The 18,365-nt window shown below is 40.2% G+C and overlaps 1 protein-coding gene across 1 annotated transcript in view; it reads left to right on the top strand.

The window, feature by feature from the left end:
• Positions 1 to 8,462: 8,462 nt before the first annotated feature.
• The window catches only part of LOC123247868 (protein zyg-11 homolog B), a 32,665-nt gene continuing 22,762 nt past the window's right edge, over positions 8,463 to 18,365 (top strand). Inside the window, exons 1-2 of the mRNA XM_044676918.1 lie at positions 8,463 to 8,634; positions 12,911 to 13,665. Coding sequence (XP_044532853.1) covers positions 8,463 to 8,634; positions 12,911 to 13,665 — 927 coding nt within the window. The remainder of the gene's footprint in view (positions 8,635 to 12,910; positions 13,666 to 18,365) is intronic.

Here is an 18,365-nt window from a genome sequence, read left to right as displayed (position 1 = left end):
TGATGGGCAAACTTTTTAAAGAAGGGGCCAAAGGAAAGGAAATGCTCATCTGTCGGTCTGTTTTTTTTTCTTTTGAATATTTTCCCCTAGTTACATATTTCATGTTCTTTCCCTAACCCCCCCTTAGCCAATGCACAATTCCACTGGATTTTACATGTATCATTGATCAAGACCTAATTCCATATTATTGATAGTTGGATGTCAGTCGGTTTCTAAAGCAACTCTTTGGAAGTTTCATTGTATTTGTCAGGTTAGGAATAATGTCATACAGCTCGATAGAACATTTCAGGGGGCTGCATCTGGCCGGGGGGGGGGGCAGTAGTTTGCCCATCACAGCCTTCAATCATCTTCAGGTAAATTGCTATCTGATCATGCCTCACCCATTGTTTTCCTGTAAGGTTGATTTTTTTTTCCCCTATATCAAAGCATCACACATTTATATTCTCTTAGGGGAAATGAAAGTTTAGCAGACATGAGCACTCACATTTTTCTGATAATCTCAATTTTACAAAATGCATTTGAGGTAGTAGTATAAAGTGGTGTTTTACACATTTTACAGATGAGAAAACTGAGTCTCAAATTGTGACTTACTAGTGGTCACAAAAGCCTAGAATTTGAGCTCTGACCCTTTGTATGCCCAAATCCAGTCCTTTTCCAGGACACTATCATGATACTTTATTATAAGGCAACAATAATGTATAATCACATTGGTGTAGTACTTCAAACTTAACAAAACCCTTTTCCCACATCAGCTTTGTGAAATGGAAAGTGTCAGTGTTATTTATTTATTATCTCCATTTTACAGATAAGGACACTGAATTTCTGAGAGGTCAGGCGACTTTTCCTTGTCTTACTGATAGTAAACTAGATCTCCTGATTCCGCTCTCTAATAAAATTCAGGGTCTGCCCTTGGGCTAAATGCCCTGTAAGCTCCACTTCTGGCCTTAGCTCTCATCTTCTTCTGGGTGCTGTAATAATTAAAGTTGGGTGGACAAAATGTAATAGTTAAAAATTTGGTTTGACAAAGATAATGCTTAAAAAAAAGAATTATTGTGGTTGCTGTTTATAAAAGTAAAAGTTAAACTATGAGTCAGTAGACTGTTAGTAGCTTTATTTACAGCAAGATAGAGATATTAAAGTGGGAAATTCAGGAAGGAGGTAGAAATATCACCTAGCTAAAAATACCACAAGTCCTGATCCTAGTGCCTCTAGACTGTGAATGCGAATCTCACCAGAATCCAAAGTCTGGATCAGGAAGCCGAAATCCCAAAGAGCCAGAGATGCTGAAAAAACTGCTGAGAACCTTCAGCACACACAAGGCCAAGACCACCAAGAATCCCACCAGAGCTCATGCTCCCTAGGCTAACAGCCACCAAGAATGAAGAGCCCAGAATCAAAAGCCAAGCACGAAAAGAAAGAATCTCTTAGACTCCTGCTTATATACTGTTTTCTCCACCCATCAGCTCTCCTCCTCACATCTCAGGAATCAATCACAGCCTTTCAATTTGTCTAGCACTGCCCCTGATTTACATGCCTAGTTTCCTCAATGAATCAGTACACATAACCAACATATATCTCTAAAGATCTTAAACTAGAGGTACATACAATATTGCACTTTCTAAAGGGAAATTACAATAATTTGGGAATAAGAGGGAAATAAAAGAAAAAGAAAACAGAACCAATGATTGCTAGGCGCATTGACAAAAAGCCAGTTGGGGGCAGTGCCCTTTGGCATAAGAGTTTACATTCAAAATAAATGCGTTCAAACCCCCCCCCCCCCCAGTTCAATTTCACTACATTCCAAAGTTCATTCTGGAGTTTTAATCTTTCCATCTGCTCTCTGGAGTGTTACTGCTTTTTTATTTTGACTTTTTCTAGCTTAGAACATAGGTAAAGGGTGAGAGGGTACTCTTAGATGACCCCCTCTCCCATGGGAGCCATTAAAGGGCAAAATTCATAAATTGTCAGAGCTAGAAGACCCCTTAGAGATAGATCATCTGTTCCAATCAGACTTTATGGAGAACTATACTAAGAGCCCTCAAGAGGTCTCAGATTGTGCCCAACTAGGCAGACAGGTAGGTATACAATGAAGGCTATTATAGTCTAGGGTATCCTCTAGGGTCAGGGCTTTTTTCCATTCTCTTCCAGCATACTCTGGTCTTGAGTTTCCTTTTCTGTTTTACTTTTATTTTTTGTGATAGGTTGATTAATTGAAAGGATTAGATTCTACTCAGAAAGGAATTTGTCAATCCAAAAAGTCAGCTAACAATAAGGTGATATTTATTTAAAGTAGGGATTGTTTATAGAAATTACCCAGGGTTCTAGAAGCCACATGTGGTATCTGTTGTGCTAGTGGTGACTGGAGTTGTTCTTTTTGTTTGATAGATTGCTGATCCAATTTAGTTTTTTTTTTTTCCCCGTATCCAGTTTTGGTTGATTACCCTTTTTTCTCCCACAATGATTATTTCAAAGCTTTTCATTTCTTTAAACCCTACATCTCTAGCTTTATACTCACCCTCTGAGTCTCTGTCATTAATTGACATTGCCTTCTAGTAAGTGTTTTTGGCCAGATTCCTCACTCCATGTTCATTTCTATCCATAGAAGTGCACAATTGTCAAAGAATAGCCCCCCTTCTACAACATTCTCTCTTACTCTTGCTACCTTGTCCTTTAGTTTCTGGGGCACCAATTTTTCTATTTCTTCTTCCTGTTTGATTCATAGTTTTTTCAATTAATCACTGTGCAAGATAGCCCCTGCTAAAGAAACTTATGTTCTGCCATATGGGAGATCCCATGTAAGTAAACACAGGGTCTACAAAATAAAGATACCCAATATTTTGGAGGGTCACTGACAACTGGGGGAATTAGGAAGGGGAAAAGCTTTTAAGTTTAGACTTGCAGTAGAATGAGGAGGGAAAGCATCCAAGATGTTATGGTGTGAAAACTTGTGGAAAAGCACAGATGGGGGGAAGTAGAGGTTAATGTAGAACAGTAAACTAGCCAGTTTGGAGATGTGGGGAGGGAATAATAGCATTATAAAGAACCTACTATGTGTTAGGTGTTGTGCTAAATGCTTTACAAATAATTATTTGATTCTCACAATGCTGGCAGAGGATGGGGCTGTTATTGCCCCATATTGTTATTTTATAGTTGAAACTGAAGCAAACATAAGTGAGCTGCCCATGGTCACACAGCTGGTTAAGTGTCTGAAATCAGATTGGGACTCAGATCTTTCTGATTCTAGGCTCCAGCTAAAACAATTTGTAATTAGCCTGTATAGAGGTAGACTGGAGCCAAATTGTGAAGACAAGCCAAACATTGGAGTTGCTGTTTTATCCTAAGCTGGGCAGAGGGAAACTTGACTGAGGGAGTGACCTAACCTATACTTGGTCAGATCTACACAGGTTCTTGCAGTCCTCCAGATGAGATGATGAGGGCCTGAAGTAGGACGTTTGTGGTATGTGTGGAGAGAAGATGGATAGGAAAGGTATTGAGGAGGTAAAATTGACAAATCTTGACAACTGATTGGTTATGGACTGTCCTCTGCTGGTTCTCATCATTTTATTGTTTTCTGCTAAGCTATGCCTCTCCAAGGCTCCATCCTTGATCCCCTCTCTGTTTAGTTTATTTTTTCCCCTGGGTTCCCTGATCATCTTTATGCCAATGACTTCCAGATATATATGTCTAGCCTCTATCTCTCCTGCACCTCAGTAAACCACTTTGTGAATGCCTCCTGCTAGATGTCCACCCAGTCCCTCAAACTCAGTAGATCTAAAATGGAATTTGTCATGCTTGTCTCAGTTTCCCCTTTCTCCTAGCTTCCTGTTGTTAGCATTCTCCCAGTTAGGCAGGATTTGGGCCTCCAAGTCACCTTGGAATGGGCCTGCTTTCTTACATCTCCTCTCTTCTTCCAGGCAGTTGCCAAGTCTTGTTGATTGGCCCATCCCAATTCTTGCTCATTTACACAATCATCCTTCTATTGTAGGTGTGTAACTGTTCTGGTTTACATATCTGACTGGAAGTGACACACCATAAAATGACTTAGTCTAGGTTAGTCTCCCTCACATAGCAAGAGGTTTAGGAACCACTTACCCAGGATCACATGTGGAGTGAGTAGCAGTGCCAAGATTTAAACTCTGGACTTCCAACTTTACATCCAGTGGTCTAAGCTACCTCCAACAGTTCTTTCTGCTTCCATACTCTCCAGTCCTTCTCTTGCTGCAAAAATAAACTTCCTGATGTATTAAACTCCCTTTTCCAGAAACCTTCAGCAGTTCCCTATTTCTTAGGTTAAAAGATAGATGCCTTTGCCTGACATTTAAGGCCATCCATATTTGGATCTAGCCTCTCTTTTTTTTTTCTTTTCCATTTCTCACCTCTCACAACTAAGTTTGGCCAAATTGAGTTGCTTCTTCTCTTCCTTGTCCTAGTATTCCCAAAGTCACTGTTAATATCCCTTCTTTATCTGTCTGTTCTATTTCTTCTTCCCCCCACCCCCCCAGAATTGAAGTCCCTTGAAGAAAAACTCATTTTTATCTTGGTGCCCCAGTATAACACATCAAACCTTGAGTAAAAGTAGATTCCCTTACTAATAAATGTTTATGGAACTGAATCTTAACCTGTTTTCTTCTTCCTTGAGTGTTGGCATAAGTGTGCTCAAACGTAAGGGTGAAACATAGAAAACAGTGGTTCTAAAGATACCTTGAAACTCTTAAAAATTATTGAAGACTTCCCAACAGCTTTTATTTATATGAGTATATATATCTCAATATTTACTGTATTTTAAATTAAAACATCCTAAAAATTGTCCTTTTTTTAAGTCCTGTGCTTGTATGATTAATCCAGTTAGACTGAATTACTTTTCAATTTAGCAGGAATTTATGAAACATATTTTGGATGCAAAACCTCATTCTGGATGCTGACCATACTAAGAAAAAATAACAACAATTCCATGTTGAGCATATACCTCAAGGAGGGTCAGGGTTTTAAAAAAAGAAAAGAAAGCCCCATAAACCCCAAAATATTCATAGTAGACTATCTTGTAGTCATCAGGAACTGAAAAGAATGTAGATGTCCATCCCCTGGGGAATGGCTAAACAAGGTATAGTAGGGATGGAATTAAGATGGTAGCACAAAAAAATGAAATGTAAACAATTCGGGAAAGCATAGGAAGATTTCTATGAATTGATGCAAAAGGAAAACACCTTTTTATAGTAAATATTTTTGAAATATGGTACTTTGTTATAATTACAATGCACAGTAGGACTTTATTTTATGTGAACTCAACACGTGAGAATTCAGGTATATGCACTTGACAATTAAAAAAATAAAGGCAGTAAAGTGTGTGTGTGTGTGTGTGTGTGTAGTAATTGAAGAAAACTTTATTCATCTTGGAAATCATTTAGCCTTTCAACTTTGTAGTAATCCTACAGTGGAAAGGACAAGACAAGGGAAGCCTTCTGGGCTTTTATTCTTCAATAGGTGCCTTGTTTTTGACTGGCAATAACTAAACACATTCACAATGGGTATCACTACACAAGTTTTAAATCTTCCCCTTTGCCTTTCTTTATAAATATCTTAAGGTAACCTTTTGGGGAGATCCTTAGACAGGGGAAATGTTACCTGGCTGCCTCTGTGAATGACTCTCTTCTTGGGGTACCTTGTACAGAGGAGCATTGGTTGAATGAATGAGTGACTAAACAAAGAACCAGGGTAAAAGAGAAAGAAAGAACTACAGAATATACAAAGTACAAGAAAAAAGAACACCCAGGGCCAAAAGGGGTTGGGGATAGTGTAACCTAAATAACTGAAATATGAGAGTGAAGGATTCCATATCCATATGCCCCTACCTGCTCCTTGGCCAGTTCTGATTGTCAGGAAGCATCTCTTCTCCCATCCACATCTCTGTTTTGCCCTCTGGGGCCAATCAGAACCAGTCTAATACCTCTCCCATGGAGGTCAGATCTTCTACCCCAAATAGGAAAAGCCAGATTCTGTTCTGTAGAACCTCTTTTATGTATCGAGGGCTCTTGAATACGTGGGGCAATGAGGCTTATTTGGCTTTTAAAAGCTTTATTGATACTGCTTGTTTGATTTTTTTTTAATACCAATCATTTTCCCATATACCATCCTATCATTTGTAAGAAAGGCAAACAATTGAGCAGAACCCAAACATCGTTTGGCAATATGTATAAGCATTCTGTACCCAGATGTACCCATTTTTTCACCCAGAGAAACAAGTGCGTCTTGGCATCTGTCTTTTAGGACCAAGACTGGCCAGGCAATTCTGTTCCCCAAACGTTTGTGAAGTGGTTGCTGTGTGCCAAGTACTAGAAATAAAAAGACAAAGCCATCTCTGCTCTCAAAGCATTATTGCTACTTGGGGAATTCAATACCAGTAGACACAGAGAAGAAAATGCAAAGTACATGCAAAGTTCCATTGTGTGATTTCAAGAGGAAAACACCCTGATGGAAGTCAGACAACCTGCATTTCAAAAAGTTTTAAAGTCAGATCTAACCAATACTTTTTGAATGCCTATTCCTGCCAGGTGCTGTTCTAGGTACTATGGGAGAATACAAAGACAGTTGTAACCCTGTGAAGAAATTTATAGTATAGTTGGGAAGAAAGAGAACTAATAAATATCTATGAAAGTGTACTAACCAGATGCGTTTAGGAAGGTATTTGATCATAATTACAAGTCATGTTTGTAAATGCTTTTCAGTTTCTTTATGCATTAGGAGATGGTCTTGGGCATGATGAAGTATATAAATGGTAATTTGAGGAGGGAAGGAGAACCCTGACAGTTGGTTAAAGCTTGTCAAGATGAGATCTCTTGGGTTCAAAATCTTGGGGAGAACTCTGTTTTCACATATAGGGTCATTTAAATCTGCTCACTAGTGAACAATACCAGGGTTGGTAGTGTGCTGTTATTTTTCTACAACCTCATTATGGGCTACATCTGACAAGCGGATGTTGTCAGGGTCTAGTAGAAAGAATATTGGACTGAGGGGTCCCAAGACCTGGTTCCAAGTACAAATCTGTCACTTCCTAGATGTCCTTACCCTTTTCTGAGCCTCAGTTTCCTCATTTTTTTGCTTCAGTACCTCAAGGGTCAGTGACTTTAGATTGCTCTTTTGCTGTACTTCCTGAGTTAGTGTGGTGAGAAATGCCCCTATATTCTATGGCTAACCTAGTAAGGAACATTGGCAGACTTAGCCTGGCATTGGGTAATTGAGACAGTCCATCATCAAGCTTTTCCTGATTGGGCTAGGCCAGAACTGGTGTGCATCTGGCATGGCCTGTGAGAGTCCAGGGTTCCTTCCATTCTAGGAAGAGGCATCATAGGAGGTCTTTAGTGGCTCTTCCTCCCCTGAAATAAAAAGCAGGTCGCAATGCTGGTGCTATCCCTCTTCATAGGAAAACACTTTGTTAAATCTGAAGGTGCTACAGAAATGGAAACTATTTAAATCTCAAGTGAAACTGGGTGAGCGTGTGGCCTAGTCTTTACCTGCCTTTCTGAACCATGAGGAGACAACCCAAAAGGAAGTTGGGTCAGTAGCCCAGAGTTGTTATTTTAATTGATGGCAGCATCCAAGCCCAGCATTGAAGACAGCTTTGGTAGATGCTGTGTGAAGAGCATAGGGCTGAGATGCTTTTCCTAGCCCTGCCCCCCAATTGGCTCTTTGGCCATAGGCAAGGTGTTTGTCCTCCTAGTATAATCTACAGGGTCTGTGAGGGGATTGGGCTAGGTTAGTAGTATCCTTTAGTTAAATTTGGCCACGAAACATTTAGGGTAATAAAAATTAGAAGGTTAGAAAGCATGAAATAAAACCATAGAGGAAAGATGGATCAGGAAAATTGTGAAGCAAAATAGAAAAAATGTAAATCTGTCTTCATGTCAAGGAATTTTTGATATTACCATCATTTCATGGTGAATATTTTAGGAGGAAAACTTTGCTGTCATTGAGCATCACGGTTTGCTGAAAACAGTTTTTGAAATGGGGATGGGAACAGCTAAGGTGGATAGAGTGCCAGGCCTGGGGTCAGGAGAACCTGGATTCAAATCTGGCTTCAGAGATATATTAGCTATGTGACCTTTGGCAAGTCACTTGCCCCCATATGCCTATCCCTTTCCACTCTTCTGTCTTACAGAGTTGTTACCAGGGCAGAAATTAGGATTAAGAAAGAAAGGAAGGAAGGAAGGGAGTTCTATAAGGTTCCTTCTCACTTTGCATTCTAACTGTGATTTCTAAGACCCCTTTCTAGCTCTTCCAAGTTAAGATTCTCTTGAACTGAATTTTCAAACTACTCCCATTTGTGTTATGAATGGACCACTGTTCAGTCTTGATTATTTTAATTGGATTCCATCATCCCTCAGCTGCCCAGTATGTAGGTGGGTTGGGTATACATGCATACAAACACTGATTTGTGCAATTTTGTGTTCTTGTATTTTCCATGGAATATGCAGGAGGAAGCATCTCCCTTTTCCTTATTGGATATTTGCTTGAATTTCCTGACCACTCACTTGGAGAAATTCTGTTCGGAAAGACAAGATGGAACTCTGTGCCTGCAGGAACCAGGCATGTTCCCCCAAGAAGTGGCTGATAGGCTTCTCCAGACAATGGCCTTTCATGGTAAGAGCAGAGTGAAATGAATTCAAGAAACTTTTGTTTGATGCTGCTATACATGCAACTTTGCTGTAGAATCATTGGAAACTATTGTGGCATGTTGTTTGATTGGAATATTAGAGAAGGCAGCAAGCCTGAGGTAGCAGAGGGAGCACTGAATTTGAGGTCAGGAAACTCCTATTGACTCTTAGTTCTGACTGATAATTACTAATTGGAACTTTGGACAAGTCAGCCTCTGTAAGTCTGTTTCCTTAGTGAGCTTCAAAAGGGAATCTTAAGTCAGATACATTAGAAGAATTCCTATTTAGACCTGGGTTGTACCAGATAATCTTTAAGAATCAAAATCCCTTTTCCATCTCAGATTTTGTGAGTTGCAGGCCTCATAAATTGGCAAGGGCTCATGCTCATTTTGTATTGAAAATCCAGGCCCTTGACACTGGTAATTTCCCTTTACACATGATGTGAAATATACACTTGGAAGTCTTTTACAAAATACCATGTGAAGAGTAGGAGGAAGATGAACACATATGTGAGAAAACAAACTCCTGCTTTTGATCTTTAAATCTGTATAGGCAGGGGCAGGTAGGTGGCTCTTTGGATAGAGAGCCAGGCCTAGAGACGGGAGGTCTGGGTTCATATCCATCCTTAGACATTTCCTAGCTGAGCAAGTCACTTAACCCCCCATTGCTCTGCCTTGGAACCAATACTTATCAATTGTCAATACAATATCAAAAGACAGAAGGTAAGGGTTTAACAAATTTTAAAAAAACTATATAGGCAAACCTTTTAAGTTTACTTCCAAAAATCGCTTCTAAGAGGTAAGGGGAACATCCTGACTACTTAATCTGGGGTGATAAAAGCAAGCACTTGAGAGTCAGGAGACCTAGCTATAATGCTGACGGGATCATGAGCTTACAATATGACCCTATGCAGATCACTTCTCTGAGCTTCCATTTCCTCTGCTATAAAATGAGAGGCTTGGATTAGATAGTGTCTCAGGTCCTATCCACTTTTCAATGGTTCAGGGAATTTGTTCCAGTGTATGTATTGACTATTTTGACTCATGGTATTTCATGAACTTTGAATGATCTCTATGCCAGGAAGGATAGAACAAAAATGGTTAGCAGGGGATAGAAATACCCAAAATAAGTGAGGAGATGGTAAGCTACTGTCTAACTGCTCTCAGTAAAGTGGTTTCCAGCCTAGACACAACATGTGCTGACAGCTCAGATGAACTGGTGAGTGGCATTACTGAGCCCCTGTCAGTGATATTGAGGAAATATTGCCTGCTGGAAGTGTTATTGCTGCACTAGGAAAAACCAAATGCTCCAATTTGTAATGAAAGGGAAGAATCTTCAACTCTGGCCCAGTGAGCTTGATTTCTCTTTCTGCATGATGAACCCAGTGATGTGCAAGGCCCAGCCCTGCTCTAGGCAGCTCTTACTCATGTTTTCCTGGAGCTCCTCTACAGGGCAGCTACCCAGTAGACTTGGATCTTCCTTTAGGTACAAATCTGGATCCTGCCAGAGTCTACCCTTGGCAAGTATTGCCCGTGAGATTCCACAATCACCTCCTCTTAGGAGTTGTGGCAGTAGAAGGGAGACTTGCAGAAGAGTAAAATTATAGAATGCAATACTAAAAGGGATTGCTTGTGAACCCTCAACAAGGGAAGCAATGATCAAGAAAAGTCATTATGGCTTAATCAAGAATGGATCATGTCAGACTAATCTCATTTATTTTTTTGACAGTCACTAGATTGGTAAATCATAGAAATTCAGTAGACATAGTCATAGATTTTAGCCAGACATTTGTCCAAATCTCCTGTATCTTTCATGAAACTAGTTGGAAGAATGAGAGATGAATTCAGAACTCATTGAATGTCTGTACTTCCAGAGTGATTACTGACTGCTTGAGGTCTTTATTTAAATACTCCAAGGATTGGGCCTCATTCTTGATACGGCAGAGGCAGCTTGATTTTCAATTCTGCTGCTGATGGAAAGACAGCTAACGCTCTAAATGACAAGATTTGAAAATTCAATTCAGTAATCATTTATTGTACATTTGGTGTTGTGTTGGGAATACAAAAACAAGAACAATCCCTTTTCAAGGAGCCCATGCAAATAAACAAGAAAATACAAGATCATTTGGGAGAGAGGGAGGGGGTCCTTTGGGAGCCAGGAGGTAAGTTAGCCAGAGAGGTGGAGGTAAGGAAAGAGGTGCATCACTGGCATGGGAGTTATGCCATGCTGGGTGAACTGACATGCTGGAACAGGGAGCCAAATGTAAAGTGAACTTCAGCAGATGACTACAAAGTTATCCCTATTTTATAAAGGTTCCAAAATGTATTATTACTGTCAGGAGTCATAATGGGGTAGTGAATAGAGTTATTAAAAGTCAAATTCCAATCCTGCCTCCGCTATTAACTAGCATCTGACCTTGGGCAAGTTTAGTAACCTCTCTGGGCCTTCATTTTCATCCTCTGTAAAAGGAGGAACTTGAACTAGATGGACTCTAAGAGAGTCCTTCCAGCTCTAGAGAGAGTATTCTGTGATCCTGGGGTTGCCTCCCATCCTGGAGAACCAGTCATCCTTGTTTGGACACTGGGAGCCTTCACTATAGCACCGACTTATTTTATAATGTGCAAAAATCTTTTTTTTTTTTAAAACCCTTGTACTTCAGTGTATTGTCTCATAGGTGGAAGATTGGTAAGGGTGGGCAATGGGGGGTCAAGTGACTTGCCCAGGGTCACACAGCTGGGAAGTGTCTGAGGCCGGGTTTGAACCTAGGACCTCCTGTCTCTAGGCCTGACTCTCACTCCACTGAGCTACCCAGCTGCCCCTCAAAAATCTTTTTGTTGAACTACACCTATCAATGGGATTTATTGCTTTGGCTGCCACAGGGCCCTTACAGGGGCCCAGAGTATTAACTATGTGTATATGTATTATATGAGATATACATATACACACAAATCTGCAGGCTCTAGGCAACTAGATGGCTCTACAATGGAGAGAGGTGGGCCTGGAGTCAAGACCTAAGTTCAAATATGCCCCAGGATGCTTAGTAGCTGTGTGACCTTTCACAAGTCACTTCACTGCTCAGTTGTAACATAGGGGTAACGATAATAGCATCTACCTCCCAAGGTTGCTGGGAAGATAAAAATGAGAATATTTGTAAAAAGCTTAGCACTCTGCCTGAAATATAATAGGTGCTATATAAATGTCAACTATTATCATTATTTACATGTGCACATTTTTATGGTACATTACAGTTTATAATGCATTGAAGTAATTTAGTAAGATGGGTAGTAGAAATATTATTATGCCCATTTAATACATGGGGAAATTGAGCTTCAGAGAGAGAAACTGGTCATGTAGCTAAGAAGTGGAAGAATTAGGATTCAAACTCATTTGAACTGGGCCTTGAAGGCTGAGTACAATTTTATCAGATGGAGATTGGATGGCAAGGGAAGGAATAGTAGGCATGGACACAATATATTCCCTTCTCCCTTCTCTTAGTATTAGTAATGTCTGGTGATTGTCCTTATTCCTAGTGAGTGTCTTTTTATTCATAGTATGTCAAATTGTTGCACATCTGGCCTCAAATCATAATTTAATTCTGAGAATATTAATTTATCAGATTCCAGGCAACTTCAGAGTGATCTTTTGCATGATTCCTGAGTAATTCCATTTTCTATTCATGTGCCTCCCAAGTCCTATTTTTAACCTGTGACTCATTTAAATTTGTTCTCAGGACTTCTGAAAAAGAATGCTATCTCCACCTCCAGAGAAAGAACTGTTAGAAGTAGAAATGCAGATGAAAACATATGATTTATCACTTGTTTATTTGGGCATATGTTTGGGGGTTTTGGTTTTATTTGCTTACAAAAATGAATAATATAGAAATATGTTTTGCATGATAATACATGTATAACACAGATTGAGTTGCTTGTCAGCTCCAAGAGGGGGTAAAAAAGAAAGGAGAGAGACAATATGGATCATATAACTTTGGACAACTTACATGGAAATTTATTATTTATTTGTTTGTTTGTTTATTTAGGGGGAAATGAATAAATAAGTGAATAAACAAATAAATAAATAAATGAACAAATAACAGATAAACAAATAAATAAATGAATGAATGAATGAATGAACAAATAAATGAATGAATGAATGAATGAATGAATAAATAGGTAGGCTTGTTCTCTGTTCTGTTTAGTGACTTAATATGCCAGGAGAGTTTGTCTCCTAAGACAGAAGTTCTGACTGTTCTTCTTTTCTCCTAGGCCTGCTGAATGATGGCACTGTGGGAATTTTCCGAGGCAACCAAATGCGCTTGAAGCGAGCATGTATCCGCAAAGCAAAGATCTCCGCTGTAGCTTTCCGGAAAGCCTTTTGCCATCATAAACTGGTGGAACTTGATGCCACTGGTGTGAATGCCGACATCACCATCACAGATATCATTAGTGGGCTTGGCAGTAACAAATGGATTCAGCAGAATCTACAATGCCTGGTGCTGAACTCGCTCACCCTTTCCCTGGAAGATCCATATGAAAGGTGCTTCAGCCAGCTGTCTGGTCTTCGAGCTTTGAGCATTACCAATGTCCTCTTCTACAATGAAGACTTGGCTGATGTGGCTTCATTGCCAAGACTGGAGAGTCTGGACATCTCCAACACATCAGTGACAGACATCACAGCACTACTCGCTTGTAAAGACCGTCTCAAGTCCCTGACTGTACACCACCTGAAGTGCTTAAAGATGACCACAACCCAGATCTTGGACGTGATCAGAGAGCTCAAGCACCTGAACCACTTGGATATTTCAGATGATAAGCAGTTCACCTCTGACATAGCTCTTCGTCTCCTAGAGCAGAAGGACATTCTGCCAAATCTCATATCTCTGGACATTTCTGGGAGGAAGCATGTGACTGACAAAGCTGTGGAAGCCTTTATCCAGCAGCGGCCTACCATGCAATTTGTCGGCTTGTTGGCCACGGATGCTGGGTATTCGGAATTCCTCACTGGCGAAGGCCATTTGAAGGTTAGCCCATTTTACACGCTATTTTAACTTGGGGAACCCAAATACAGGAGTGGCAAAAGTGTAGGCTCAAAAAAAAAAAATAGGAACTAACCCCAGGAATAATGTTATAGATGTATTATTGTCTCCATTTGAAAGATAAGGAAACTGAGGCCCTGAGATGCCTACTATGTGTTGACTCTCTATACTAAGTGCTGGGAACACATCAGTGCAAAAGTAGAGGCGATTGTGTCCCTCAAGGAACTTAGATATTCATAGAAGGAGTGATTATAGTGAGAGGAAGAGTGGCCAGAGAGGAATTGTTTGGTTTGGAGAGGTAGCAGGAAGACAGATTCCATAAGGAGCATGTGGCTTGAGTTGTCTCTGTGAGCAGATCCAGCCAGTCACAGGGAAGAGTGGAGAGAACCCTGACCTCAGTGCTGTGCATTCTTATTTTTTCTGCTAGTATACATGCCAGCCCCCATGCCCTCAGAAAAAAGGCTTAGAGTTCCCTTCGTTCCCAGCATTTTTTCTCTTCCATAAGATGGCAGTTTCATGATGTAACAGAAAAAGCACCCACTTTCTAGAAGAAACCCTGCATTTCATGCCTGTCTCCTGTCTGACCTGAGACCTTGAAAGCCACTTTGACACTTAGAAGTTCACTTTCTGAGGGTTGGCCTATATGACCTGTGAGACCCTGTCAGAACTGAGTCCTGTGATCCCATGAAGAGACAGAGCTAAATTTGAACCAGCTTATGACTTCAAGTCCAGCATTCCTTCCACTGTGTCCCACTAGTCTTGGCAGCCATGGCCTTCATTTCTATAGTCAACCATTTATAAATCCCATTTCTTCTTGAAGGAACCTCGAAAATGCCTTTTATTTCAGTGGATACCCGTGAGGATCCTAGAGAAGTAAATGAATATTCTTTGACACTTATGCAGAGCTTTAACATCTGCAAAATGCTTCAAAGATAGGTCTTTACTTGATCCTCCCCACACTTCACTGATGTAGGGAATACAAGCAGGCAGCATATCCATTTTATAGAGGAAGAAAGCAGGGTGTATATAGCAGGATCAAAGAAGTGGCTTAAGGTCACAGACCTAGTAAGTTTTAGAAGCAGAATTTGAACCCAATTCCCTCCTGGCTTTAAAGTCAGAGCTCTTTTAAATTATATAGTGATTGGAAGGTCCTAGGTTCAAATCTGACCTCAGACACTTCCCAGCTGTGTGTCCCTGGGCAAGTCACTTGACTCCCTTTGCCTACCCTTACCACTCTTCTGCCTTGGAGCCAATACACAGTATTGACTCCAAGACGGAAGGTAAGGGCTTAAAATAAATAAATGAATGAATAGATAAATGAATGAATGAATGAATGAATGATTAAACAAACAAACAAATAAATAAATGGATAGATGAAATAGTGATGAAGTCCATGCTTTCAAAAAGTGATGATCTCATGGGAAAATAAGATATTACTTCCTCAGGCTTAGCATACTACTTTATGTAATCTTGTAAATATTGAGATGTGAATTCCACGCATCAATCAGGAGGTGCTAAAGAAATTCAGTAGGACCAAGGTTCTGAGCATACTGATATTGGGTGATGAGTTCTACTTTTGGTGATGTTGGGCAAATTGATTTGAAATGGGGAGACTGGACTTATATTATCTTGAATATTCTTTTAAACTTTCCGTATTGTGGGGCCTGTTCAATCCAGAGGAGGGCCTACCTGCTGCAGTTGGAGGTGGTCAGGGAATACCTGTTTCCATGGACAAAGTGGGGCTGTAGTTAGTTTAGAGAGAGTGAGTAAAGGGAAGGAAGAACATGGGAGAGGGAGGAGATTCTTGTAGGAGGGATGGCTTATTAGGTCAAGCCTTACCTCAGTGCTAAAATTACAAGGAAAATTATTTATTAAAACTTTACAAAAGAAAGACAAAAGCATTGGTCCCTACCCTTCAAGGAATTTACTTTTCTTAAAACCCTTTTAACTTCAATACTAAGTATTGGATCCAGGGTAGAAAAGTAGTAAGGGGTAGGCAATTGGGGTTAAGTGATTTGCCCGGGGTTATATAGCTAGGAAGTGCCTGAGGCCAGATAGGAACCCAGGATCTCCTGTCTCCAGGTCTGGCTCTCTGAGATCCACCAAGTCACCTAACTACCCCAGAATTCACATTCTCAAGAGGAAACAAACCTTAAAATAACCAGGTGCATTGAATATATATACAGAATAGATGGAATGTGATCTTAAAGGAAAGGTACCAGTAGCAAGGGTAGCAGCAAAAGCTTCCTACAGAAGGTAGAAATCAGTGCCATCTCAGAGGAGGCCAGGGAAGCTAAGAGGCAGATGCGAGGAAGGAAAGCATTCCTGGAATGAGGGACAAGCCAATACAGGGGAATAAGAATGGCACATGGATCATTCTATGTGGGAGGAACAGGAAGTAGGCCAGTAGAGTATGATAGTTAGTACTCGGAGGGGAGTAAAGCCTCAGAAGATTGAAAAGGTAGAAAGGAACCAGATTATAAAGGGCTTTAGATGCCAAATAGAAGACTTTATATTTGATTCAGGAGATAATGGAGAGCCCCTGGAATTTATTGGGTCAGGGGAGTGACATAGAGCTGCAAGGGAGGAAGACCTAATTTGATAACTAAGTGGAGGATTGTGAAGTGAAGTGAAATGTGAGTCAGACATCAATCAAATTGAATTGCAGTAATCTAGAAAGATCTGAACTAGTTGGTAGCTGTGTGAATGTAGAGAAGCAGATGTATGCAAGAGATGATGTTTGTGGAGGTGGAAATGACAAGCTCTGGTACCCAACTGGAAGTTTAGGGGGAATAGGAATGAAGAGTTGAGGATGATGCCAAGATTGTGAGCTTGAGTAACTAGGAAGGCCTGGTGGTGGTACTCTCAAGAGTAATAGGAAATTTTGTTCAGCCATTCCCCAATCGAAGGGCATCCCCTCATTTTCCAATTTTTTGCCACCACAAAGTGCGGCTAAAATTTTTTTCTACAAGTCTTTTTCCTTATTATCTCTTTGGGATATAAACCCAGCAGTGATGTGGCTGGATCAAAGGGCAGACAATCTTTTAGCACCCTTTGGGCATAGTTCCAAATTGCCATCCAGAATGGTTGGATCAATTCACAACTCTACTAACAATGCATTGATGTCCCAATTTTGCCACATCCCCTCCAAAATTTATTACTTTCCTTTGCTGTCATTTTAGCCAGTCTGCTAGGTGTGAGGTGGTACTTCAGAGTTGTTTTGATTTGCATTTCTCTCATTATAAGAGATTTAGAACATGTTTTCATGTGCTTATTGATAGTTTTGATTTCTTTGTTTGAAAATTGCCTATTCATATTCCTTGCCCATTTATCAATTGGGGAATGGCTGAACAAATTGTAGTATCTGTTGGTGACGGAATGCTATTGTGCTAAAAGAAATAATGAACTGGAGGAATTCCATGTGAACTGGAAAGACCTCCAGGAATTGATACAGAGTGAAAGGAGCAGAGCCAGGAGAACCTTGTACACAGAGACGGATACACTGTGGCACAATCCAATGTAATGGACTTCTCCACTAGCAGCAATACAATGATCCAGGACAATGCTGAGGGACCTATGAGAAAGAACACTATCCACATCCAGAGAAAGAACTGTGGGAGTAGAAACACAGAAGACAAACAACAGCTTGATCACATGGTTTGATGGGGATATGATTGGGGATGTAGATTCTAAATGATCACCCTAATGCAAATATTAATAATATGGAAATAGGTCTTGATCAATGACACATGTAAAACCCAGTGGAATTGCTTGTTGGCTATGGGAGTGGGGTGGGAGGAAGGGAGAGAAAGAACATGAATCATGTAACCATGGAAAAGTATTCTAAATTAATTAATTAAAAAATTAAAATAAAAGAGGAAAAAAAGTTATAGGAAAGTTAAAAAGGGCAGAGAGTTGAGAAGGAAAGACAGTAAATTCTATTGTGAACTTCCATTTTGAGATGTCCAAAGGGCAGATGGAGCTACAGTACCTTAGCTGAGAGGAGAATCTAGAACTTGTTATAGATATCTGGGAATTATTGGCATAAAGATAAAAATTGATCACCAAATGAAATAACAAGGAGGAAGAAAAGAAGAGAGCCAGAGACAGAACTTTGGAGACACCTCCCCCCCCCCAGTCATTAGGTGTGACCTTACTGAAGATCCAACAGAAACCACCCAGAAAAGGTGATCATATAGCTAAGAGGAGCCTAAGAAAACTGGATCACAGCACTTTGAGAAGACAGATTATTTGGGAGGAGGTGATCAACTGTGTCAAATGTAGTTAATGGACATAAAGATATTGGATAATGCAAGGAGCCAGGAGTCTAGGCGAGTTGAGGAGCATCAATATATATATAGGAGACAGAGAAGAAAGATTGTCAGCTGGCCACTGATACTGTAATTGCTTAAGTGGGTGGATCACCAATTCAATGATACCCTCTCAGGGCAAAGATTCTAGAAAGTGTTGTTTTCCATAAGTTCTGATACTTAGGCCTTGACTGAATCCCGTTTGAACCCGCAGAACTCAGTAGGATTTAAAAGTGGCCTGATAAAACAGAAATTTAAGCGTGTTTTCTGTCATCCCTCTGTGAAAGACATTGTTTTCACAGGACATTGGTTTAAAATTGTTCACATTTGAAAACCATGATCCCAGATCAAGAAACTTGTAATGTCTGGTGCCAG

The sequence above is a fragment of the Gracilinanus agilis genome, chromosome 4 (assembly GCF_016433145.1).
Source record: "Gracilinanus agilis isolate LMUSP501 chromosome 4, AgileGrace, whole genome shotgun sequence".
Classification (NCBI taxonomy): domain Eukaryota; kingdom Metazoa; phylum Chordata; class Mammalia; order Didelphimorphia; family Didelphidae; genus Gracilinanus; species Gracilinanus agilis.
This window is presented reverse-complemented; position numbering and strand designations above follow the sequence as displayed.